The sequence below is a fragment of the Pelobates fuscus genome, chromosome 8, assembly GCF_036172605.1.
Source record: "Pelobates fuscus isolate aPelFus1 chromosome 8, aPelFus1.pri, whole genome shotgun sequence".
Classification (NCBI taxonomy): Eukaryota; Metazoa; Chordata; class Amphibia; order Anura; family Pelobatidae; genus Pelobates; species Pelobates fuscus.
The window spans coordinates 86,085,699-86,111,678 of record NC_086324.1 but is presented as its reverse complement, the minus strand read 5'-3'; the positions used below and the strand labels follow the sequence as shown (position 1 = coordinate 86,111,678).

General features: G+C 42.7%; 1 protein-coding gene across 1 annotated transcript in view; it reads left to right on the top strand.

Annotated features, from left to right (window-relative positions):
- Positions 1-6,057: 6,057 nt before the first annotated feature.
- LOC134571648 (cytochrome P450 3A4-like) overlaps positions 6,058-25,980 on the top strand; it is a 98,047-nt gene continuing 78,124 nt past the window's right edge. Inside the window, exon 1 of the mRNA XM_063430125.1 lies at positions 6,058-6,206. Within this exon, the coding sequence (XP_063286195.1) occupies positions 6,136-6,206 (71 nt within the window). The 5' untranslated portion in view covers positions 6,058-6,135. The remainder of the gene's footprint in view (positions 6,207-25,980) is intronic.

Here is a 25,980-nt window from a genome sequence, read left to right as displayed (position 1 = left end):
GGTGGTGGTCGGGGGTGGACAGTAGTTCCCCACCCCCCACCATTCTTATATAGGGCCCCAACCCACTTTTCAGGAGAGGGGGCCGGGGGGAGGACAGTAGGTCCCCCCCTCCTTTTTGTAATTTAGTAGGTTGTTTTTTAAACAGTGAGCAGCCACAGGTTGCTCACTCTTTAGTGAACATGCCCCTACTCGCAGTATAGCGAGTAGGGGCATTCGTGAGATTTTAATCTCCCTTATGATATTATGGGGGTCATATTGACCCCCATAGAGTGAGAGGGGAACCTGGGGGATTATGAAGTGGCGGGGAGCCGCTTCTGTCTTTACATATTACAAGGAGGGAGCTGCGTGCCGGTAGCTCCCTCCTTGTAACAAACTGAATGAACAAACGAGCACTGATACTCAGTGTTTGTTTGTTCGTCTGATTTTTCTGTTCATTCATATGTCTGTCTGATGAATGAATGAATAGATGAAATTCCCGTTCGCATGTCCAAGTGTTTTACTGGGCATGTGCGGGAATCTCACAGTCTGTCTAGTGTGGGCAGATGACGTGTCCCACAAGGACTTCATCTACCCACACAAAGAGGCGGCGCCCTGAATATAGATCGGGGCAGAAAATAAAGATTAAAAAATAGGTAATATGGGGAGCTTAGGGGCATTTGGGGCTGACTAGGTGGCCAGTTAGATTTAGTGGAGGCGGGATGGGGGGTTAAAAAAACAAAACGGGATTCGGCCATGACAGTGCCGCTTTAAAAAAAACAAAAAAACAGTTCTTGGGATATTTGCATTCGTTTGTTGAATGGGCCAAATCTAGTAACTATTTAAACTATAACTTTAACTGTCTAATTTGTAAGTAATGTATCATGCCCACTTCTCTGTTTTAACACCCCCACTCCTTATCTTTAATAGTGCCCCAACCCTCTGGCCATGGGTGGAAACAGTCGGGTGGACAGGTCATATTATTTAATTTGAAGCCCTCACCCAATGCAAACAGGTAGGAGCACAACAGGACCTGTGCCAGGTTAGGTCTTAGAGTTTTGCATGCCCCAACTCGAATGCAGCCTTTCTTAGCAACTGGGCAGCAATATCCCTCTCTAGTTTTTAATTAGTTATTGGCTGCTCACTGCTTAGTTGACATAACCCTCACCCCTGACGTGTCAGATGGCGGCATAAGGACGTTTTTAAACGTCTTTTACTAATGAGGGTCATAAGTTTTGTTATTGAGCAAAGAGAGTAAAAAACAAACAAACATGTTTTTTCAAACTTACAGACTTTGGGGTTAAAACATTAATTTATGGTTTAACTCCTTCAGGTAAGCTGGCGCTAGGTACCTCTTCACATCGTAACAACTTAATTCTGATAAAGTTGTTATTGTACTGATGGGTCCTTTAAAATTAGTAGGATTCCTACAGCTTAAGAACTGAGCGGGGACCCACCGAAGGGAAGGCTATTTCAGCTGCTGCCCGTTCTAAGTATTCTATTGCGACCCATTTTTTGCTCTCCACAAGTTTAAAGGGTAATCCAGACGTGAACCCCTTGCTCACGGTGCCCAGGAGATATCAGCTATCCCTTACTGATGATGCCTAACAAGGCTGAAACGATCGTCTGGGGTTGCTGTGTCTCTCGTGCAGAGGGAAATTGCTGGCATTTCGGATCTGGACTGCCCGTATGGGTGGGACCAGTGTGATATGTTTCAGAGATTTTCTCTCTGTAATGGCACAAGATGAGCAAAAACCAGCTTGAGAACTGAGCGGGGACCCACCGAAGGGCAGGCTATTTCAGCTGCTGCCCGTTCTCAGTATTCTATTGCGACCCATTTTTTGGATTCCTATCTCTGTCATCCAAGATGTGCCTAGGTAAGTATCATGGCAGTTAGAGACAACAGCATTCTGCAGGGGCGGGCTGGGCCGGGGGGCAGGGAGGCAATTGCCCCCCAGGCCGCCCGAAATTATTTTAGGACCGGCCGCGGCGGGCCGGCCCTTTAAATGCTGCAGCCGCCGAGCGCTCTGTAAAGAGCGCTCAGACGGCTGCAGCTGCTTCTCCCCTCCCTCCCCTCCCCTGTAGGTGGCCGAGCTGAACTCCGGTCCGCGGTCCCGGCCGGAGTGATGGGAAGGTGCACACTGAGTGTGCACTTCCTGTCAGTCCGGCCGGGTACAGGAAACAGAAACTCCTGTTCCGCGCGGAACAGGAGTTTCTGTTTCCTGTATCCGGCCGGACTGACAGGAAGGTGCACACTGAGCACCTTCCTATCACTCCGGCCGGGACCGCGGACTGGAGTGCAGCTCGGCCACCTACAGGGGAGGGGGTAAGAAGAAGGGGAAGGGGGGGAGAGTAAAAAGAGGGGAAGGGGGGAGAGAGTAAAAAGAGGGGAAGGGGGGAGAGAGTAAAAAGAGGGGAAGGGGGGAGTAAAAAGAGGGGAAGGGGGAGAGTAAAAAGAGGGGAGGGGGGAGAGTAAAAAGAGGGGAGGGGGGAGAGTAAAAAGAGGGGAGGGGGAGAGTAAGAAGAGGGGAGGGGGGAGAGTAAGAAGAGAGGAGGGGGGAGTAAGAAGAGGGGAGGGGGGGAGTAAGAAGAGGGGAGGGGGGAGTAAGAAGAGGGGAGGGGGGAGAGTAAGAAGAGGGGAGGGGGAGAGTAAAAAGAGGGGAGGGGGGAGAGTAAAAAGAGGGGAGGGGGAGAGTAAGAAGAGGGGAGGGGGAGAGTAAGAAGAGGGGAGGGGGGAGAGTAAGAAGAGGGGAGGGGGGAGAGTAAGAAGAGGGGAGGGGGGAGAGTAAGAAGAGGGGAGGGGGAGAGTAAGAAGAGGGGAGGGGGAGAGTAAGAAGAGGGGAGGGGGAGAGTAAGAAGAGGGGAGGGGGAGAGTAAGAAGAGGGGAGGGGGGAGAGTAAGAAGAGGGGAGGGGGAGAGTAAGAAGAGGGGAGGGGGAGAGTAAGAAGAGGGGAGGGGGGAGAGTAAGAAGAGGGGAGGGGGAGAGTAAGAAGAGGGGAGGGGGAGAGTAAGAAGAGGGGAGGGGGGAGTAAGAAGAGGGGGAGTAAGAACAAGAGTGGGGAGTAATTAGAAGAAGGGGGTAATTAGAAGAAGGGGGTAAGAAGAAGAAGGGGGAGTAAGAAGAAGAAGGGGGGTAAGAAGAAGGGGGGTGAGAAGAATGGGGTAAGAAGAAGAATGGGGTAAGAAGAAGAAGAATGGGGTAAGAAGAAGAAGGAAGGGGTAAGAAGAAGAAGAGGGGGTAAGAAGAAGAAGAGGGGGTAAGAAGAAGTCGGAGGGTTAAGAAGAAGAAGGGGGTAAGAAGATGGGGGGAGTAATAAGAAGAAGGGGGTAAGAAGAACAGGGGGGGAGTAAGAAGAACACAGGGAGGAGGGGGGGTTAGAAGAACACAGGGGGGGTGAGAACACACAGAGGGAGGAGTGAGAAGAACACAGGGAGGGTGGAGGGGGGATGAGAAGAGCACAGGGAGGATGGGTGAGTGTGAGAAGAGACCGCTAGGGGAGGGTGGGGGAGAGGAGAGACCACTAAGGGGCAGGGGAGAGCTAGAAGGGACAGCTCTATAGGACAGGGGGCAAGACAGGGAGCTCTTTAACACTACGCGCACACACACACACACACAATGCATCCCTATACATACAGAGAAACACACAATGCACCCCTATACATACACAGAAACACACAATGCATCCCTATACATACACAGAAACACGCAATGCATCCCTATACATACACAGAAACTGAACATGCTTCCCTTACACACAGAGAAACACACAATGCATCCATTACACTCACACACAATGCAACCCTTACACACAAAGACAATGCATCATTTGCACACATACACAGAAACATACAATGCAAACCCTTACACACACATGCAAACACACACACTGTTTTTCTTACATACACACAGAAACACAATGCATCTCTTACACTCAATGCACACACATACAGACACACACCTTGCATCCCTTATGCATACAAACACAGATTCACACAATGCATCCCTCACACACAACCAGAAACACATAATACATCCCTTATACACAAATACACACTGCTTCCACTACACACAAACACACTGCATCACCTGCACAAACTGGTATCCCTATACACTACATACCATAAGCACACATATTAGATAACACATAACACATCCCCTACACACTCCACTCCCTGTGAGCGAGCTCATGGGTGGGTGGAACATATAAGTGGACTTATGAGTGGGCCTTATGGGCATACTCACCGTCAGGCACTGGGGCCCAGACCTTGAGCTGTGTAAGAGGCCCCCAAAAAATGGAGCTGCTTCCAATTCTCCCAGAACATTGAATTTTGTGACCACAGTTGCAAACAGCCTCCAGAGGTCCTGTTCTACACCAGACCAGTGGAGCCAAACTGCAGCCCATCATCATCCTCATCTAATTGTAAGTAGGCAATCTAGTATATTATTAGTGACACTAATCTATAAATCTATAATTTACCTCACATTAAAGGGACACTATAGCTTAATGAAGTGGTTCTGGCGTCTATAGCTGGTCCCTGCAGGCTTTTTAATGTAAACACACACTGTGTGCAGCACTGGCGTTAGTTCATATGGCAGATCATATGGGTGGGGCATTGTGATGTCACATGGGGGGGGGCGGCAAATTTATATTTTGTCTAGGGCGGCAAAAATCCTTGCACCGGCTCTGATCCTGGGCAGGTGCACCAGTCTACTGGTGACCCACAGGAGGGGAGTGCACTGATTGCACTGCACTCTCCTCCTGCCCAGACCCGTCTTGACCGCAGTGCAAGTGCCCCTAATTTACAGTGGCTCACACTCACAACAAGCAGTGCCTGGAGCCCTTTGCAGAGACGGGAACAAAGAGGTTCTGCGGCAGCTGGCCGTCTTGCAAGCATTACATTAAACAGCTGTTCCCCATGCAGCCACAGGTGGCGTTGTGCTGGGAGACTGTGATTACTCTTCACTTCCTCCCAGCCTACAGAGCAGCGCATGGGGGAGAGAGGAGGAGGCATGATTTAATCTTGAATAAATCCTCTAAGCAAACCTTTATAAATTTGGGGGGATCAGCTCTGTTTCCACAGTTTATTGGTGTTTACTCTCATCTCTGTATTAATATTGAGGGATGTCTAAGTAGTAACATCAGTGTGTGTCAGCAGGGCCAGCCGTTGGGGTGGGCAAGCTGTGCGGTCACGCAGGGTGCCATGACAACAGAGGCGCCCGGCGGCCAACACAGCTCACAAGTTGGGTACACCAGCATATTTAATTTAAACGATTCGCTGGTGGTCCACTGGTGCGCACCAGCAGTAGGTGCAGTCAGATCATATCCTCTCCCTCGTGGTTCCGGCGCTCAGTTAGTGAGTCAGAGCACAGGCTCAGAGATTCTCAGCCTGTGCTCTGACAACATTGAAAGTCAGAGCCGTGAAGGAGCGGGTATGGCAAAGAGCTACTGATTAGCATAACATCAATATCCGTTATAAAACCAGAAAAAGGTGGGCATGGATGGTGAACTAATTTGGTGGCGCAATGGGCCACTTGACTGGTTTTGCCCCCCAGGCCTAAGGCTGCCAGCCCTCCCCTGGCATTCTGAATGGATGAATGCCCTAACTACATATAATGCTACATCCCCCTCTAACCTGTCTCCACATCTAATGTTACAGTAACATCCTCTATAAAATTAAACCTACCCTAATCTGCCCATTCTGTCATTCTGAATGTTGCCATTGTTGAAGGTGGTATAATTGTTCTTTTTTAAATGAATACTGCAATGTTACTATGTCGCTGTATGTGATATTGACAATTAAAACTTGCAGTTAATACTTGCTGTGTGTTGATTTCACACCTGGAATCTTACACTATTCTGTAATTTGGTTATTTAAAAATGGTTATTGGGAAATGATTAAACAGTGTAAATGATAATTTCATGCCCTTTACACAGCTATGTGTTGCTAAGTAATTGTTGTCATACCCTGTGCTAACTATGCAAACTGTTTTCATAGTATTTCCTCTTTGCATGCATGATGTACAAGGACCTGCCCAGATAAGTCACATGACTAGGGAAAGGCAAATACAATAAAAGGCATTGCCCGAGCCTCTGAGACGTGCAAAGAGAGCAAGAACATAAACAAGCTGAAACTCGAATACTGCAAGGAAACAGAAACATGAATCTCCTTCCTAACTTCTCTATTGAAACATGGCTCCTGCTAGCTCTAGCCCTGGTACTATTAGCATTGTAAGTGAATTTATAATTCTGTTCTTTCTACTGTACATTCAAATTCTTTAATTTACAATAATTCAGAAAGTCCCTCTAACCATTTTGTGGGGTACTGTTACCGATACTATATGTCTCTGAAATTACTTTGTTAGAAAATTCAAGTGTAACAAATGCATGTGTGATTTACGTGTACCATTGTTATTATTATTAATATAATTTTAGCATGTTCTGCAGCACTTTAACCCCTTAAGGCCGCAGCCAAATGTACAAGTTGTGATCAAAACAAAACGTGAACAAAACCTGGCATTTGTTCTATATGTCTGTCCAACCATAATTCACCTCTTTCATATTAAATGCACCTACACTTATTAAATATCATTTTATTCAGGGGAAACAGGGCTTTCATTTAACATCAAATATTTAGGTATGAAACATAATTTAATATGAATAAAATATAAAAAAAATGGGAGAAAATAAGAATTTTAAAAAAAAAATTGTTCTACGTGACATTTTAACTGTGAATGTCATAATACTGTTTGCTTTTACTGCAATAAAATACACATATTTGTATTCAGCGATGTCTCACGTATAAATCAGTACCCCCTATGTACAGGTTTTATGGTGTTTTGGGAAGTTACAGGGTCAAATATAGTGTGTTACATTTTTCAGTTACATTGCCTTTGAGACCATATGGTAGCCCAGGAATAAGAATTACCCTCATGATGGCATACCATTTGCAAAAGTAAACAACGCAAGGTATTGCAAATGGGGTATATCCAGTATTTTTTAGTAGCCACTTGATCATAAACACTGGCCAAAGTTAGTGTTAATATTTGAAAATGCAAAAAACTAATTTGAACTCCAATTTTGGCCAGTGTTTGTGACTAAGTGGCTACTAAAAAAGACTTGACATACCCCATTTGCAATACCCTGGGTTGTGTATATATATATATATATATACATTTAAATTTTTTTTTTTTAATTATTCTTATTTATATTTAGGTATATATTTGAAGGCTTGGCCTGTAGTTGTGGGAGGGGCTTGAATCTCCTTTAAAAGGGCTGCCACTCTCACCGTTTTCTCAGCTCCACACCGGGTTCAACCGTAAGTCTGGCTAGCTTTACACGGCGGAGTCCCATTCTTTTGAACCAGCGTTTCGGTTCTCACTGTTTTATACATTTCGTACACTTACGCCGTTCAGCTATTTCCTTATCTGTCTATACGCATGTTTCACATTGCTCAGTTACACAAACGCAATCATTCGTTTACATACAACTAGATAAACTTTTCGGTTTTCGAACGGCACTTAGGACGCATCAATTTTGTATGTTTTCAGCACTCTATGCATCCCTAGTTCTTTTGGTAATTACAACTAAACTGACGACATAGGCATGAATTTCACCCAGTACTCATGTGATTTTGCCCCTACTGATTACAAACGATATTACCGTCATTTATAAATTCCACTGAGGGTTTAAAAATATAGACGATGAAGTTTGAATGTTGTAAACTGATATTCCTGACCTTTTCCCACAGGTTCATACCATGGAGTTCGTACTTAGAATTGTGATTTCTGACATCTGTGCCAAAATTGTGTGTACTTTCTAGGTTGGTTGGAATTTGATTTTATGATTCATGCTTTGGGCCAAATGTTAAATTAGTTGAGCATGTACATTTACTCTTTTATGTTCTTGAACTTCAGACGGTAGCTTTTACAAGCACAAGAAAGCCGTCATCATCTTCCGTTTAAATACTACCCTCTGCATAGTGTCTGGTAGATTCTTTTGATTTCGGGCCCAAGATCTGGCCAACTACTACCATACACACAGACACTTATATATTAATTTTCATGTCCACAGGTCACACCACGATACTATTACAATCGCTGTTCACCTCTTCATTGACAGCTCGTCCTGACTCACATATCAGGTACTACGCCAGAACCCAGTACTTTTATAGTTTTAGAGTGGTACTGGCCCAATTAGGAATATGTTTTCTGGTCTTTATCCATAGGCTAGTGGTCCCACGAGGCCAACACCCTTATCCTCATACTCGGAGGTATACGTCCCTCGGGCCAAATCATAGCTAGCCGCCTCTCACTGTCGCAGAGAGAGGGCCTCACCTGTCACTCCCATTCTATCTTATGCTTTAATTGCCACCGAGAGGCCAACACCCCGCCACAACGTTCGGTGGCCTCATACTTTCCCCTCGGGCCCACAAATAGGTACTGCCTCTCAAGCCGCTTGGCAATTAGCAGGGACTCATCTGTCACTATCACAAAGTATAATTGTTTCACTACTTGGTATCTAGCTAGCCTCACCAGTACCCACCCGATTCATTACAGGGTAAATCATTAAGCTACTTTATATTTTTCAGTTATGTCACAAACTCCTGATATCCCTGAGGAACTTTCGCTACCCAGCACACCCGCTAGGCCTGGTACCCCTGTTCCTGCAACAGATGTTAATAGTCCTTCGTCCCTAAGATCATGGACCATCCCACATCTCACTGCAGAACTCAGAGGACGCTGCATCCCTTTCCCAGCTACTGCTAGGAAGGCGGAGTTGTTTAGATTATTGAACACTTCTACTGACAACTCCGATGCAGGGGAAGGCACTAGTGGGACCCAATTGCCAACTTTTCACGCCATGATGACTTCACTTATGTCATCCATTGGCACAATTAGCGACAGGCTGGATAAATTGGAAGCAGGTGCCAACCAGACCACTACTAATACGATGGTTACCAGTCACCCTCTCACTGATATTATGCCTGGTAATTCCTTGGAGACTATTTCGGTTATTGAATCGATTAATCCCTTGCATATGGTCTCATCTCACCTCAAAAAGGACATTCTGGAGGGCAAAGACGTAAACCTGGTTTCATTGCTCATTGCCTCCATGATGTCCTAGAGAGCAGGACCTTTGCATACGGGGATATTTCAGTAGTGCTAAGGGCAAGAGACCCCTGGCTGAACAAAAAATTGTCCATCCCTGAATTTGTGCTGGGGTTTGAAATTTATAGGGATGTCTACTGCTCGGTTTATCCGGAGAAAAGAGCAGAGTTGGATGCATACATGCACAAGATGGTGGATCTGGGGCACAAATACGGTGGAACCGCTTTTTAAGATTACCACCGTTCCTTCTCTGCAAAAGTGGCTGCAGCACTGACTCAGTTCAATTTAAGCATAAATTAGAGCAAATTGGACACAGAGTTATTCTGCAGGCACGTTGCAGGCCTCAGGCCCCCAGCTTGTGCAGTGTGTGCATCTACAGTGCATAGCACCAATTTCTGCCTAAACACGGCAGAAATTGAACAAAGCCAAAATGCCTCTAACTTCCAAAGACCTGCTAGAGGATTAAAAGACAAACTGGGTAGGAATATTGTATTTTTAGGAAAATCCAAAGTTTGCAACAATTTTAATGCGGGTAATTGTGTAATATATATATAATCTAAGAATATATTATTTAATTTTACACAGTTTTTTAACTTTATTAAACTTTATTACAGGCAGTAGGGGGACTGCCTGTCATTCCAAGCACTCCCCCTGCTGGCACTGCTATGGACGGTTATTCTGTCCATGTGATCGTGAGGTCCTCACAAGGACCTCTCAATCACATGGCCCAGGAGGGCCAGATCGGCAGCATGGGGACTACCTGGGATGCCAGGTAAGTCCCCCCATCGCAATCGCCGGTGTGGCCATGTGAGCGGATAAGTACCCTGGATGGCGTGGATGTGCTATGCCGTCTGCCGGCGTTTAGAGTCGGATCCCCAATGACGGCATAGCACGCCCACCGTCCTTAACCCTTTAAGGACCAAACTTCTGGAATAAAAGGGAATCATGACATGTCACACATGTCATGTGTCCTTAAGGGGTTAATGTGGGAATATAAATACAAAACAAATGATGGTGCAACCTGAAATGAGTTTTCAGTCCAAGGTCAGTAGCAGAAGGAGTTACATATTGTATTATCCTTTGTTTTAAAGTGTAACTGTCATGGGACAGACATTTCAGGTTAAGGTTAAAGAGCATCAAATTCCATCTATTCATTGTGCTTGCAGAAATGCTATTTTTGTTGCCATCTACTTACATTAAAAAGGAAATAAAGTCAATATTTTAACAGCTTGTTTTAATACCCATGTCTTTTTTTATCAGTGCAATTATTTTCAAAATTTACTATTGTAATTTATCATGTCTACAAATAAAACGGAATTGACCTTTTTATAGCCACCTCCACATTTAGTGTATTTTATTAATATTTTTTTGTTCTTCTCAGTTTCGGCATTTAAAATAAATAGTAAAGGGTAAGAATATAGCAATCATATTTTTGTTTATTTGTATGTTGGTTTAATTATATAACATATAATAATAATATTACCATGATGGCAGTATGTAATTGTAAAAATTGGTGCCATAACATTAGTCAACAATTCTTGGGATATTTACATTTATTTGTTGAATGGGCCAAAACTAGTATCTGTTTAAACTAGTAACTGTAAATATGTAATTTGTAAGTAATGGTGCATGCCCACTTCTCTGTTTTAAGACCTCCACCCATTATTTTTGATAGAGCCCCAACCTTCTTGCCATGGGTGGGGACAGTGGGGTGGACAGGTCACATTATTTCATTTTAAGCCTCCACCAAATGCCCACAGGTAGAGCACAACATGACCTGTGATAGGTTATGTCTCAGAATTTATGTCTGAGAACTCATGCTGTGGAAAGTCCATATGCCATTTCAAGACACATTTCAGAGCATTTTCCGAGGCCCAGAAAATCTGAGAAATCATGTTTCCAAAACTATCCCAGAGTTTGACGTGCAAACATTTGCACATAGACATTATGTTTTAGACGTCACCCTGCATTTCTGCAATATCAAACTTTTGTGTTTCATCAACTGACTTCTGGTTACTGGTCGTTTAAGGTCATAAACCATGCTTTGTTTTAAAAAAGCAGTGTTTAAAATAGCGTCCATTGCTACGTGTTCTCTGACATCTGGAATGCAATGCCTGTCTATCTGTCCTTAATTACATTTCAAGCTAGAAATTCTGGGCTAGTTGAGGATTTATGCTGTGCCCAAGTCAGATTTCCCATCAGCCAACTTGAGATATGCAGATGATTCCCAGTGGTAATTTTCCTATCTGTTTCAAATTGTGGGGAGTTTTATCGTGTTGATCTCACCACAAATTATTTGGCATCTTTCATTATAAAAGGATGCTCCACATAGCTTTTAGTCCCATTTAAAACCACTCCTAAAACTGCCATATGTGCTCTTATTAGTCAGGTGTCTACATCATTTTTGCATTCTTGTCATGACCTGGTTTGAACTGCTACAACCTAATTTCTCCATATCTAGCCTCTGCTACAGTCATATCAAGTTGTAAAATGTTATTATGTGAAACATGATAAGGAAATCTTTCTCCCGATCACCTCCAGACATTGCATGTTATGCATAATAGTTGACGTTTTTGCTTTCATGTGAGTGCTATTTTCTTATGTATAAACATTGCTTACTTTTCCCCCTGCCTTTTCTGTAATGTGCCGTCTTTCTGCCACTTTTCAAAGATTTTAACCCTTAATTCCTACTGATTTTACAACCAAAAAACAAACGAGTCCTGCGCATCCAGTATAGGTGTGCGCACCCAGGTGCTACCACAATTTATTTGAGGACAAAGTTAAAACAGACATTAGCATTGAGAAAGGGCTGCTGCCCGAAATGTTTGCTGCTTTAACTTTGTCCTCAAATAAATTGTGGTAGCACCTGGGTGTGCACACCTATACTGGATGGGCAGGACTCGTGTTTGTTTTTTGGTTGTAAATACACTGTTGGGACTTCAGTGTGGAGTATCTGCAGCACAGGTCTAATTTTCTTTGTTTATATTTAGAATTTTGTAGGCATTTTTTGCCTCTACCTCACCCTATATCTACTGATTTTACTATTAATTGCATTTAACAAAACAAAACCAAAAATAAGACAAATAAGATTACAAAAAGTCCATCACTGTGGTGGAGTCGAAAAACTATTGTTGGGGGGAAAAAAAAGACATAATCTTGCACTTATTTTTTATAATTTTTTTTATACATTGAGAACTACCCATTTGCAAAACTAACAAAGGAACAAAAACGGAACAAAAAAATAAATCTGGCAGTAAGAAATATTTTAGTGCAAATTAGGGTAATAAAAATAAAAAAAAACAGAAAAAAAGAACTTAAAATTGAGTGGAACACTTTGTATACATTACCCCTACAGGGCTATAATATACCACTCACCATTAACCATACTGTGAGCATTTAAGACTCTGATATTGGACTTATATTGCCGAATAAGTGTATCTTAATATTTATATTTTAATAGTTTTTTATATATTAATGGTGAATAAAGCTCTTTTTAATTACACTTACAGCATTTTTTTCTGCTACTATAAAGAAGGAATGTGGTCCTTAAAGGACCACTCTAGTGCCAGGAAAACATACTCGTTTTCCTGGCACTAGAGTGCCCTGAGGGTGCCCCCACCCTCAGGGACCCCCTCCCGCCCGGCTCTGGAAAGGGGAAAGGGGTTAAATCTTACCTTTTTCCAGCGCTGGGCGGAGAGCTCTCCTCCTGCTCTCCTCCTCCGATCCGCCTCTTCTCCTCCCCGTCGGCTGAATGCGCACGCGCGGCAAGAGCTGCGCGCGCATTCAGCCGGTCACATAGGAAAGCATTCATAATGCTTTCCTATGGACGCTGGCGTGCTCTCACTGTGAAAATCACAGTGAGAAGCACGCAAGCGCCTCTAGCGGCTGTCAATGAGACAGCCACTAGAGGACATAGGGGGAAGGCTTAACCCATTCATAAACATAGCAGTTTCTCTGAAACTGCTATGTTTATGAAAAAATGGGTTAACCCTAGAAGGACCTGGCACCCAGACCACCTCATTAAGCTGAAGTGGTCTGGGTGCCTAGAGTGGTCCTTTAACCACATATGTGATCTAATTTGATCCTATTGGAAGGCTCTGGGTTTGTGAATACTATACTTACCTTTCTTTTTGACCATTTATGCAAAGAACAACAATATTGCAATATATGTGTTTTTTTCTGATAATACTATATAGGACAGAACACCCAGAAAATCGATCATATAGAAGGGAAAGGATCGCCTCAACAGACCCCAAAACTTTTTAAGTTGAGCTAAATCTTTAGTTTAAAAATTGTTAGTGGTGACTTGACTCAATAATTTGTTCTATATGTTTTTCATAGTCTGTACTATGATATGTATTTTTATGTTTTATTTTTTTCAATTTGACAATTTTTATTTTGTCAGCAAATGCGGTTTAAGGGGTACAGAAAAGAAAAGAGGGAGGGGAAACAGTACTTCTGTACACATGTAGGGCGTACATCCTCCAACACTTTGCAACATACAATAAACATTATATAACATAGGTGTACAAGTATAGGAGAGACACAATGCATGTGAGCTCATTCTTTAACCTGTATCCACCTGTGCTTGTGTTGGCAGGTATGGTCCTGTCTCTATTGTCTACCTGTCAGGGAGGGAATCTATAAAAAAAAAAAAAAAAAAAAAGGGGGGGGGATAACTGGGGTAACAAGTTAACTCGTATGTCTTCGTTAGTTTGGTTGTTTTGTTTGTTCGGATCTGTTTTGTCCTGTTCGTTGGCCCCTCATTAGATGCTGGGGTTTCGGTTTTCTGTGTATGCGGCCCAGAGTGCTTTCGCTGTGGCGTTACCCCTACCCATTTTCATTGGGCTCCACATTATCCCTTCATATTCTAGTGTAGTTGTAACCATCGTTACTACCTCTGCTGGGGATGGGAGTTTTCCAGCGTTTCGCTAGTAATGTGGAGGCTGTCGTTAAAACTAGGAATATTAGTTTGGTGATGCATTGTGGTGTGCCTGTGGGTAGGAGTTGGAGTAGGAGTGTGGCCCCCTGAATAAGTCCTGCTATTTGCTTCCAGTATGGCTGGACTAGAGCACATGTCCACCAGATGTGGAGCATAGTCCCTTCCTGTGTCAGACATCTCCAGCATCTGTCACTTGTGTCTGGGTATATGATCTTGAGTCGTGAAAGCACCATGTACCATCTGTATATTAATTTGCGCGATGCCTCTATGTGAGAGGCACATGTTGTGAGTTCCTTGTGATTTGTGTGGATGCAGCGCCATTCGTCTTGTGTGAGTGTTCTACCTATGTCCTTGTGCCATTCGGTCTTTTATCTCCACTCCTGCTCTATTTCGTTCTCAGTGATTGACTTGTAGCACACAGTGTCTTTTTAGTAGGGATTTGGTGTATACACATCTTTTCGAAAGGAATTAGGGTGGTGGGGGATGTGAGCGATGTGGCTTGGATAGCTGGCAACTGGTGTAGTCCTTGCTGGGAACATATCTGGTGCAGGTGTGTGATGTTGGAGGCCTTCCATGTTCTGTATGGGAATGTGTTATTGCATAGAGTTATCGAGTGTAGTGGCGTCGCCATAGACCATGGTTCTGCGGAGCAAAGCTTGGATCTTTGACAGTCCCATATGCGGTACAGAAGTTTAATGGTGGGTAGGGCTTTTGGCGATGTGCGGCGTAGTTGTTTGGGTATCCACAGGGCCGCAGGGAGATCCGCGATCTCGCTGCAGCTAGCCTCCATCGCTATCCATTGGGGGGTATAAGTAGTGGAATGCATGGCGAGGATGTTCGCCGTTTGTGCTGCGTGGTGGTACGCCTTGAGGTTCGGGAAGCCCAGGCCACCTTTGTCTATTGGCTTCATGAGACCCTGGGATGTCTTCCCCCCCCCCAGCTGAATTTAATCAAGCGAGATTGGAGTCTGTGTAGGAACGACTGCTGTAAGGGTATCTGCAAGGAGCGGAACAGAGGATTTTCGGCAAGATTGTCATTTTGATGGCCGCTATTCGGCCTAGCCAGGATAGAAACTTGTTTTGCCAAGAATGCAGTATGTACTCCACTTCTTTGTTTAGTTTAATGTAATTGGCTACAAAGAGGTCGGTGTGTCTTTTGGTAAGTTTGATGCCTAAGAAAGTCAAGAAGTCGTTCCTCTAGTCATATTGGAATTTGAGTCGGTACCTCTCTTCGTCTGTCTTTGGGGTGTTTATGCACATGGCTTGGGTTTTAGTTAGGTTTAGCTGGTAATATGATTGTTTACTGTAATCTTGAATTTCTTTATGGAGGTTTGGGAGGGAGATTGCTGGATTAGATAGTGTGAGAAGGATATCATCGGCAAATAGGTTTAGTTTATATTCCTTGCCCCCTATGGAGATCCCCTTAATATCTCGATTGTTTCGGATCGCTATGGCTAGTGGTTCTAGGGCCAGCACATAGAGTAGCGGGGAAAGAGGGCATCCCTGCCGGGTGCCATTGGTGATAGTTAGTGGGGTGGAGCTGAACCCTGAATTTAGCACTGTCGCTGAAGGAGTGCTGTATAGGGCCTTTACCACGTTAAGGAAGGTAGGGGGGAAGCCATACCCCTTGAGCGCTTCCTGCAAGAACTGCCAGTTAAGCCTGTCGAACGCTTTTTCAGCATCTAGGGATAGAAGTGTACCTTGTATTTTGGAGCTATTGAGGTAGTGGAGGATGTTTAACACCTTCCTCGAGTGGTCTGGGCCCTGTCTGCCAGACACAAATCCCACTTGATCCGTTGAGATCAGGTCGGGCAGAATTGTTTTGAGTCTCTCCGCGTATATTTTGGCGTATAGTTTGGCATCCGCACTCAACAAGGAGATAGGTCTGAAATTTGGGCAGGTCGTGGGCGGTTTACCCGGTTTGGGTAGGGTGATGATGTGGGCTGTGAGGAATTCGTTCGGCAGGCTACTCTGTTTCGTAGCCAAGTTAAAGGCTTGTGTTATGTATGGGCTCAGAATGTGTTTGAATGTGTTGTAGTAGAAGTTGGTGAATCCGTCTGGGCCTGGTGCCTTTCCCTTCGGCATTAGTTCTATTGCTTGTAAAACTTCTTGGGTTGTGATGGGGTTCGTTAGACTCGCTATTTGTTGTTCGCGAAGCTTGGGCAAATCAAATCTGCACAAATATTCTGTGATCGATTTTAGGGTGGGTTGGTGTACTTGGGGATTGTCTTTCAGGTTGTAGAGGGAACTGTAGTAGGACGCAAATTCATTGCAGATTTGTGTGGGTTTGGTAAATTTTTGTCCCTGTGGTGAGAGCAGGTAGGGAATTCTTGTTTGGGCCTGTTTGTCTCTAAGTCTCTGGGCCAAAGCTTTGCTCGCCTGGTTACCTAGGACAAATGTGTTGGCTTTCAATTTTTTCAGTGCATAGCTCGCTTTTCAAAAGTTTGCTACATTTATTTGATTTTGCATGTCTTGTATCTGTTTTTGTGTGATCGTGGAGGGGGTGAGTATGTTATCTCTGTGAAGGTTTTGCAGTTTTTTGAGATTTTGGGCGTGTGTGTGGTTCTGCTGTTTTTTGAGGTAAGAGGCCTGTTTGATAAGAATGCCTCTGATGACCGATTTGTGGGCCATCCATAGAGTGAGGGCGTTTATGTCCTGTGTATCATTAGATTGAAAGTACGTGTGCAGGTCCTGTTCCAGTGTTTGAACAAATTGGGGGTCATTGAGGAGTTGTTCATTTAACCTCCTGGGGCCTCTGTTTTTGTAGTTGTAGTGGTCTGCTAAGTGGAGTGTAACTGGGTTGTGGTCTGACCAGGAGGATGATCCTATCTCGCACTCTATCATTCTATTCAGGTGTGCGCTCTGTAGCAAAAACCCGTCTATTCTTGAGTACGTGTTATGTACCTGGGAATAATGTGTATACTCCTTCCCCTAAGGATGCAGTGTGCGCCATGCGTCACATAGTCCGTATGTGTTTAATAGTTTGGTTAAGGCTTTGCACTGTCTGTGCAGTACCTTTGCTCTTTTGGTTGTGTGAGTTGCTGAGGAGTCCAGGGTGGGGTCTAGGAACTGATTGTAGTCCCCACATATGATTGTGGTACCTGTTTGGACCTGTGGTATGTGTTTTAGCAGTTTACTAAGGTATGTTCCCTGGTTTACGTTTGGTAGATATGTGTTGACTATGGTATAGGTGGAGCTATTGATAGTGCAAATCAGTATAATGTACCTGCCCAGCGGGTCCTCCTTCACCAGAATTTCTTCAAAGGCTATGTGTCAGCTGAGGAGGATAGAGACTCCCTTTCGTTTTGTGGGTGCGGTGGCATGGTATTGATGGGGGTACATTGACTTCCCCAGGGCGGGAGTTGTATCTGCCGAAACGTGGGTCTCTTGCAGACATATCACGTCGGCTTGGGTGCCTTTGAGCTCTTTAAGGAGTGTGTGCCTTTTTTGTGGGGTATTTAACCCTCTGACATTATGGGTGTATATTTTCATATTGTTATCGGTTTAGATGCGTAGTTTGGTTTGTGGCTCCTTGGGTGTTTATGTAGGTTCGGTTGTCCGTGTGGATGGTGGCTGGTGCCGTGTGCAAGGGAGTGTCGGCTAGTCTGCAGGGGCATCGAATATGGCTCTGGGGCTTAGGGCCGTGGTACAGTTGGGGATGCCAAGTGGTAGTGAAATGCTGTTGTTTGGACATTTTCTTGTGGTATCGGTGCATTGCAATAGTGTAAGCGGTTTGAGGACATACAACAATTAAACATAACATAAACATTATAAACCATAAACTGTAGTTGAACACCACTATTGAGGTGTCCAGGGTTTCCTGTCGAAGGTCGTGACTTAGACCTTCTTGGTTTGGGGGTAGGTGGTCGGGTCTAACCATAGTTGGTCCAGAGTCGGGAACTAATCATACGACTGGGCTCTTTTTCTGTGAGCGCTTAGTAGCGGTCTAACTCTCATATCTGTGAGGGCTGCATCCCAGTTTTTTTTTTTTTGTGTTAGTACAAACCGGGTAAGGTATGGTTCGTTCTATGAAGTCTTTGGACTAGTCATCCTCTGTGAAGGGGGGGGAGAGGAGAGATGGGAGGCCGTGTCAGTCTGTGGGTTGAGTCAGGTGGATGCCGCCCCTGCTGTCGGGGCTATTAGATCAGGGGTTTAGTGGGATGTCAGGTGTCCCAGGTTGTGCTATATACCTCTCTTTGTTCTCCTTCCACCGTCCCCCCTCCCGACCCCCCCCCCCCCACTCCCCAAATCTTTGTCGTCAGGCGACAGCTAGTGAATGTCTCTGATACTTCATTGCACGGTGCACGGGGTGGTCCGCCTCGCTCTGACTGCTCTCCATTCCCCTTGTAGTTTACTGCTTTGAGGTTGACCCACGCCCTGGGTGTTGTTCACTGTGATGCCCCAGGACTAGAGAAGGTCGATGCCCTCTGCGGTGGATGTGATCACATGCGTTTTGCTGTCCTTGTTAATGAGCAGCTTTACCGGGTATCCCCATCGGTACTGGAGGTTGCGCTGGCGGAGTGTCTCTGTGATGTTTCTGTACGTCCGGCGTCTCCTTAGTGTTTCTGCTGATAGGTCTGTGTAGACGCTGATGTCTTTAAACTTCTCCGGGACGCTGCTGTTGGTATGGTGGGTTTTCAATATTTGCTCTTTTATGTGAAAATAGTGAATCCTCATGAGGACGTCTCGTGGTGTGGAGGGAGGAAGGTGCGCAGGCTTTGCCACTCTGTGTATCCTGTCTAGGATCAGCATATCTGCCGGGATGTCAGGCAGCATGGAGCAAAATAACTCTATAGCGTAGGCCGTTAGCTCCTGCGTGTGTACCTCTTCCGGTATGCCCCTCAGCCTTAAATTTTTGCGGCGGGAGCGATCCTCCATATCCATAATTTTATTTTCGTTCCAGCCTACTTTCTATGTCCTCCATTTTGTCTGCCATAGAATCATCGGCTGTGACAAATTCCTCCATTTTGCCCTCTAAGTGTGAGGTTCTGTTGTCTAATTCCACCATGTCCCTTCTCAGCTCTGTTATTGCTGTGTGGAACGTGTTCTGCATTTTCCCTGCTAATTCATCCAGCATGTACTGCAGGGTGCGTTTGTTTAATCCTGTACCTGCTGCCTGGTCACTGTCAGAGTCAGATTCGGCGCCATCTTGGAACGTCTGGCCCGCGGTTTTTGCTTGCGGTGTGCGGGCTGCAAAGAATGCCGATTTGGCTTTGGGTTCCGCTGCTTTTTTCCCCCGGTGCTGGGACATCTCTGGGGTAATTTACTTGCATTTTAGTGCCTTTTTCCGCTGCTTATTACTACGTTATTGAGCCCTGTCGGCGGAGCTCCCTCAGTCCGCGACCATACGGCTCGAGTTCCGGCCACGCCCCCTATTTTTATGTTTTAAAGGGATACTACACAAGCACTAGGATTCCAAAGTAGGGAACCAAGCTAAGGTATATAACCAATTATTTTGCACACTGCACATTTTAGTGTTATTACATATAGTTTCTACCTGACATTACCATTGCACTTCACCATAAGACTTTTTTGGATTCTAACATTAAAAGATAAGATTATGGTGATATAGCAGCTGGTTTACTAAGTATTCATATATTGTAGTATAAAATTCTATGAAAAAATACTAGCGCTGGTACATTATCCTTTGTAAATTTTGAGGCCCTGGCTAGTGATGTCCCGACCGACCATCGCATATGTTCGCCCGCCTCGTTCGCCACGAACAAGCTATGTTCGCCGGCGAACGGTTCCTGGCGAACAGTTTGGGACATCACTAGCCCTGGCTAGTAGTTTGAGGGACCGTGCAAGGATTTTTGGCTACGTAGGAGAAGATGCATTCACCTAAAAATGCGTCTTCACCTGTGTGTCTCTTAACTCCCCTTTTAAATGTTGTTCTCCTTTAGTATTGTATCAACATTTTTTTTTCCTTTGTGTGCCTTACACTTCCTTGTGTGTCTCTGACAACCCCCCTCCCCCCCCACACACACACTTTGTGTGTTTCTCTCTTTCTCCAGCTCTTTCGTGTGATTCTTACTTCACTCCAGCCCCTTTGTGGGCCTCTTTGTCTCTTTCCCCCCAGCCCCTTTGTGTATCTCTTTTCATTTTCCCAGGCCATCTGTGTTTATCTTTTTCTCCCCTTTTGTGTGTCCATGTCCCTTTCTCCTGACTTGTCCTGACTTCATCTTCTGTATCATCTACGCAATTGGACAGGATTTGTTTCCTGCCTATGTTGCCTTATGTTTGAGCTGACATTGAGTAGTGTAGGACTTTAATAACAGGACATTTCTTCCCAAGCACAAAATCTTTAGCAGTGCTCAGTGTATATAGGCACTCCTGACTGGCTAACCTGGAAGCGGCCACAATGACATACTCAGTCTTTTTACAAATAGGAAAGGGACCTATGCCTACTAGATAAATACAGAGGTCAATTTGATAAAGAAGTACCTATTTAAGTCCTTATCATACTTGAGATATGAGCACAGGTCATAAACTAAAACATGCCTGAACATGTTCTCTGTACACTGTATAAATGAAACTGAAAACATACTGCTTCTTATATTATAAAAATGTGTAAAATATTTAAGGATTCCTATATTAAACTATGGACTTTTCTAAAAAACAAAACAAAAAAATCAGACTTTGTTTTCAATTATAACACTCAGAAAGATAGCTCACCTCTCCTGCTCATTCACCAATAGCTCTGAGAGATAAAACTTTAAAACTAATTGTTTGAATCAAAAAGATATATGGCATATACTGCGCCTCAGAATTATACATACATAAACCTTCAGGAAGTACAAATGTTGCAAACCTCAGGATAACAAAAAAAAGAGACAGTAATGGTGCAGTACAATATGGTAAAGTGCAAATGATGCTGGATCTGTCGCAGTAAAAATCAAACGATTCATTAGTAAATGTATTATTAATCACAGCCAGCAAAACCGCACCAGAACTTTCAGGGCTTAACCCTCCTAGGTCAATGAATGTTCAGAAAAAAAACACAAAACTGTTATAAGTATCTATGACACCAGCATAGATACTCAGTCTGTCGAAATTAAACAAAGAAAACTTACATAGAGTAACCTTTGTATCAGATGACCTGAGGAAAACAAAATAAAGCAAAAAATGACTAAGCACCCTCATTTAAATGTTACTTTTTGTTGCTCAAATCATATATTACAGTAGTCTGTATTGATTAACGATATATTGCAATTATTTTCTATGGAGTTGCAACATTCTGAATGAATTACACAGTCAATTGTATGCAGAAGTAAAAGATAGACTTCTATTACGGAATGCCTCCTCCCCAATAACTATAACAAATAGGTATGTTCTTTTTTTTTTAGTCAAGGTTAAACTCAAATGCCTCAATATGATGATGTAAAGTTATTAAATACAGAGAAACAGCCTGGAATTAGAGAGACTAAAATCCTACAAAAATATGAACGACAAAATTATGAAGGAGAATATAAGGAAAAGGGAAGCCAATACTCAATATTACTATGAAAAGAGCTATAGACTAGAAACGGCCAATTTAGTATATGGTCAAATAAATTTTCAGTAGAGTATTTAGTCTGATATGCTCTTACACTTATACTGATGGAGAAACAACACTCCACATATCAAATTAAACAAAATGGAATTGCTCAACCTGATTGTACTAGAACATAAGAGAATAGCCTATAGATGCTTGCTAGTGTAGGCTTGATGAAACAACTGGTTATAATGGCTACATATGTTATACCTTTGGTTACCTAGGAAGGTAACCTACCATATTACCATCTCATTAGAATGTAGGGGAGTGCATTGCTTGGGTGTGGTTTTAGTGACTAGCATGATTGCCTAGATTACTTTTTTTGTGTCTGTAGCATGGGCTGTTAGTGCTACAAGCACAAAAAATAGTAATCTAGACAATAGCACACAATTAAAATATCAACAAGGTGCTTCACAAGAGTTAAAATAAAGGGTGTATCACAGGTGTATCTCGCTTCACCATACAAGAATAAACAAAAAAATACACTCTAAGTTAAAACATACATTTTATAGCTATGTATGCATTCCAACCAAACAGGATAATCTACAAAATATATAAACACAACATAGTGCTTTCTGTATAAATGTAAAAATGTATAACATTCTTATGAAATAAAACTCGCACAGTATAGAGCCATATCAGACTCTATTTCATAGGTCCCAGGGTGCCTATGCAGGCTTGGTCAGGTTGGGTATCCAAATGAAGACTGTAGAAGGAGTCTCCAAGGTAAGTATAAACAACCTTATTGTAAGTAAAATCGAGTTCAAAATAATAGGGACAATAATCAGTAGTGTATATATTGTGCAAAGGAATCACCACAAAAATACGTATAAAATAAAGTCATCCTGGGGGACAACTACATACTGTTTCTAAGACAATCCAAAACAAATCAGATGGGACCTACTACAGAGATCCAGTACTTCCCGACCCATAATAACTGGTGTCCGGTGACCGTTCTAGATACTTTCTGCCTTTCCCTCAAAGATAAACAAAGCTACTCACCCCTACTCACAATTGCCGACAAACCCCTGACCACGGCTAAATTCATATACTAAGGGCCTTGGTGGTCAGACTAGGTCACGACCCCATGTCCATCTCAGGACACTCATTTAGGATCGGTGCCGCTTCAGCCGCATCCAGCAATAACGTACCCGTACACATCATTAAAAAACTAGGAAGGTGAAAATCAGCAGCTTACTGCAAATACATTCCACAACCAAAAAAAGAACTTAGGAAAGCTTTCAAGGAATTGCTGATGTAAATTTATAAAGCATTAAAGTGTTCTGTTTAAAAAACCTTTTTGCCCTCATTATTTCAGGCCTACCCGATCTTCGGTTCAGGCACACCACAACCGACTAGCAATCATCACCTACTACTCCAGATACGGCTTAATATCCCCGACTACAAATGTTAAGGCGGAGCCTGTAGTTGTGGGAGGGGTTAACCGGCCTATTTATACCCAGACCTACCTCTAATCAGGGCCGAGATTGACCCAGACTCCCCACCCACCAACATCCATTAGCAAATACTATTTAGGTGGGCCCTCTTTATTTAAGGCCTACCAGATCGTCAGTTCAGGCACACCACAACCGACTAGCAATCATCACCTACTACTCCAGATACGGCTTAATATCCCAGACTACAAATATATATATATATATATATATATATATATATATATATATATATATAAAAAATCAAAATACATTTACATATATATATATAATATAAACAAAATTATATATATATATATACATAAATAAATAAAAAAAATACATATATATACACGTGTGTGTGTGTGTGTGTATAAATAAATATATACACACACAGTTCGATGGTGGTTCTGCACTCCAGCTCTTCTGTAAGTTTTGGCCCGGTGCTCAGCTGCACATAGATACACCCTCCAAGACAAAAGCTAGCACTCAAGGACTTCAAATTTTTTTTTTACATTTAATCCAAATGGTCAACGTTTCAGTTCACAGTTGTGAACTTTCCTCAGGACACGTGTGTAAATGCAAAAAAAAATTTTTTAAGTCCTTGAGTGCTAGCTTTTGTCTTGGAGGGTATATATATATATATATATATAGTATACAAAATAAAGATGCACTCTTAGGTCTTTTTAGAAACAAGTAGTGGTATTTACTCCATCCAAGAAATTTTAGTTACAAGTTACTGATCGACGTTTCGACCCGTTCGGGATCCTGAGGAAGACCCGAATGGGTCAAAACGTTGATCAGCAACTTGTAACTAAAATTTCTTGGATGGATTAAATACCACTACTTGTTTCTAAAAAGACCTAAGAGTGCATATTTATTTTGTATACTACATATCAGCGGGATTGCACCAAGGCACTTTATCTAAAAAGAATTACTTGGACCATCTGGATAAAATACCCAGGTGTCCAAAGTAAGCACTGGAATATGGAGAAAATGGGATCATCCACATTTAGTATAATCTGTACGTAAGGAATCAGTTAGCAAATTAACCTAAATAGGTGGTCAAATACCCAGAAGTTGGGTAGTAAATCTAGCCTTAATGGCACACCTCAATATGTCCCAGTCAATAGTGTACTGATAAATAAGTCTATAGAAAGCTACAGATATTAGACTTTAATCATGTTAGGTCAATTCTGATAGCTTACAGGATGTTTCAGGATGTTTCCTGATCAATTCCGTGTGCGTCGATCCCGTGGTCACGTGACGCGTTTCGCCCCGCCTCTTGGGGCTTTCTCAAACAAGCATATTCTCCCCCACTAAAGTACGTATTATATATCGGATGTCCTCAGGCCATGATCCAATCGGCCTTTCAATCTCTTAATGTTCAGATTTAAAGTCCAATATCCCTCCATTATGAAACATCCGATATAATCCTAAAATTCTTTAAAGAAATATTCTATAGCACATACCTAAACACATACTATAAGCCAATCTAAGTCATAATCATACACCAAGTGAATACAGTCATATATAAATAAAAACTTCCCTAACACATAGAAGAAAAATTCCATCAACAGATCCACACTTAAAAAAAGGGAATGATCTCCTAAATGAAAAAGTGTAAATCTGCACATCATATGGAGATACAAGAAAAGGGATATCACAAGGAATTAACCCCTACAATAAATTTATCTATATTATATAATAAAAACCACATAATAAGACATACAATAATATAATAGAAAAATATATATAAATATAAATATACATATAAATATATCATCCTCTCTAGGATATAAAGCTCTACAAGAAAAAAAGGGACCTCTATAAAAAATTACATAACTCAAAATCCTTATTAAGACCGGATGGGGATAAAGTATCAAGTAAAAAAATCCAGCGCATCTCCTCCTGTCCGATCTTTCGAATAAAATCTCCTCCCCTCCAATCCCTGAACACCCGTTTGATCCCTACAAATTCCAGTCCAGGAGGACTTTAAATCTGAACATTAAGAGATTGAAAGGCCGATTGGATCACGGCCTGAGGACATCCGATATATAATACGTACTTTAGTGGGAGGAGAATATGCTCGTTTGAGAAAGCCCCAAGAGGCGGGGCGAAACGCGTCACGTGACCACGGGATCGACGCACACGGAAGTGATCAGGAAACATCCACCGGCGAGAGGCACTTCTGAACAGGAGAAAGACTTTAGTTTTATCTTTTTTCATTTCTTCAGATCTCCATATGGTGGGGTGAGCTTGCAGTGGGTTTTTTATGTTTTGCTGCTTGGAGCTTGTTTTATATCAATACATTTCTTGCGTCTGACACAGTGGTCACTAAGAGCTTTTCTGTGGATCCCACATACCCAAGGGGCTGATCCTCCCTGGGCAAGATAGCCGTGAGTGGGGCTTATACCACTCTACACTTGTGAGTTTTTTATCTACAGGGATATTTATATATGTATTTATATTTTTATATTTTTAACTTTATTGCACTAGGAGTGCCTCCTGTTGTCCCCCCTCCCTGCTTTTTTGTCTCCCTTATTACAGAACACTTTTACTAAAAATATCATTGTTGGAATACAAGATACCATTTTGAAACACTAATATTTGTATTCAGTGAAGTCTCCCGAGTACCCCCCATGCACAGGTTTTATGGTGTCTTGGAAAGTTACAGGGTTAAATATAGTGCTTGCAATTCAGATTCTCTGCACTTTCTGCCTGGGTTGTCAGGCATGTCAATCGAATTTTAATTAAATCACATTTTGTAAAAATATTACTTAAATATACACGTAGAATTTTAATATTTATACATATATATGTATTTAAAGTCTACGTGTACTCTTATGTAGTTATTTATGTAATTATTTATATTTATCTGTATATATATATATATATTTGCGGTTATTTGTATTTTATATATAGATAGATAGAGAATGTTATTCTAAGTGTATTTTGTTACCAATATATATATATATATATATATA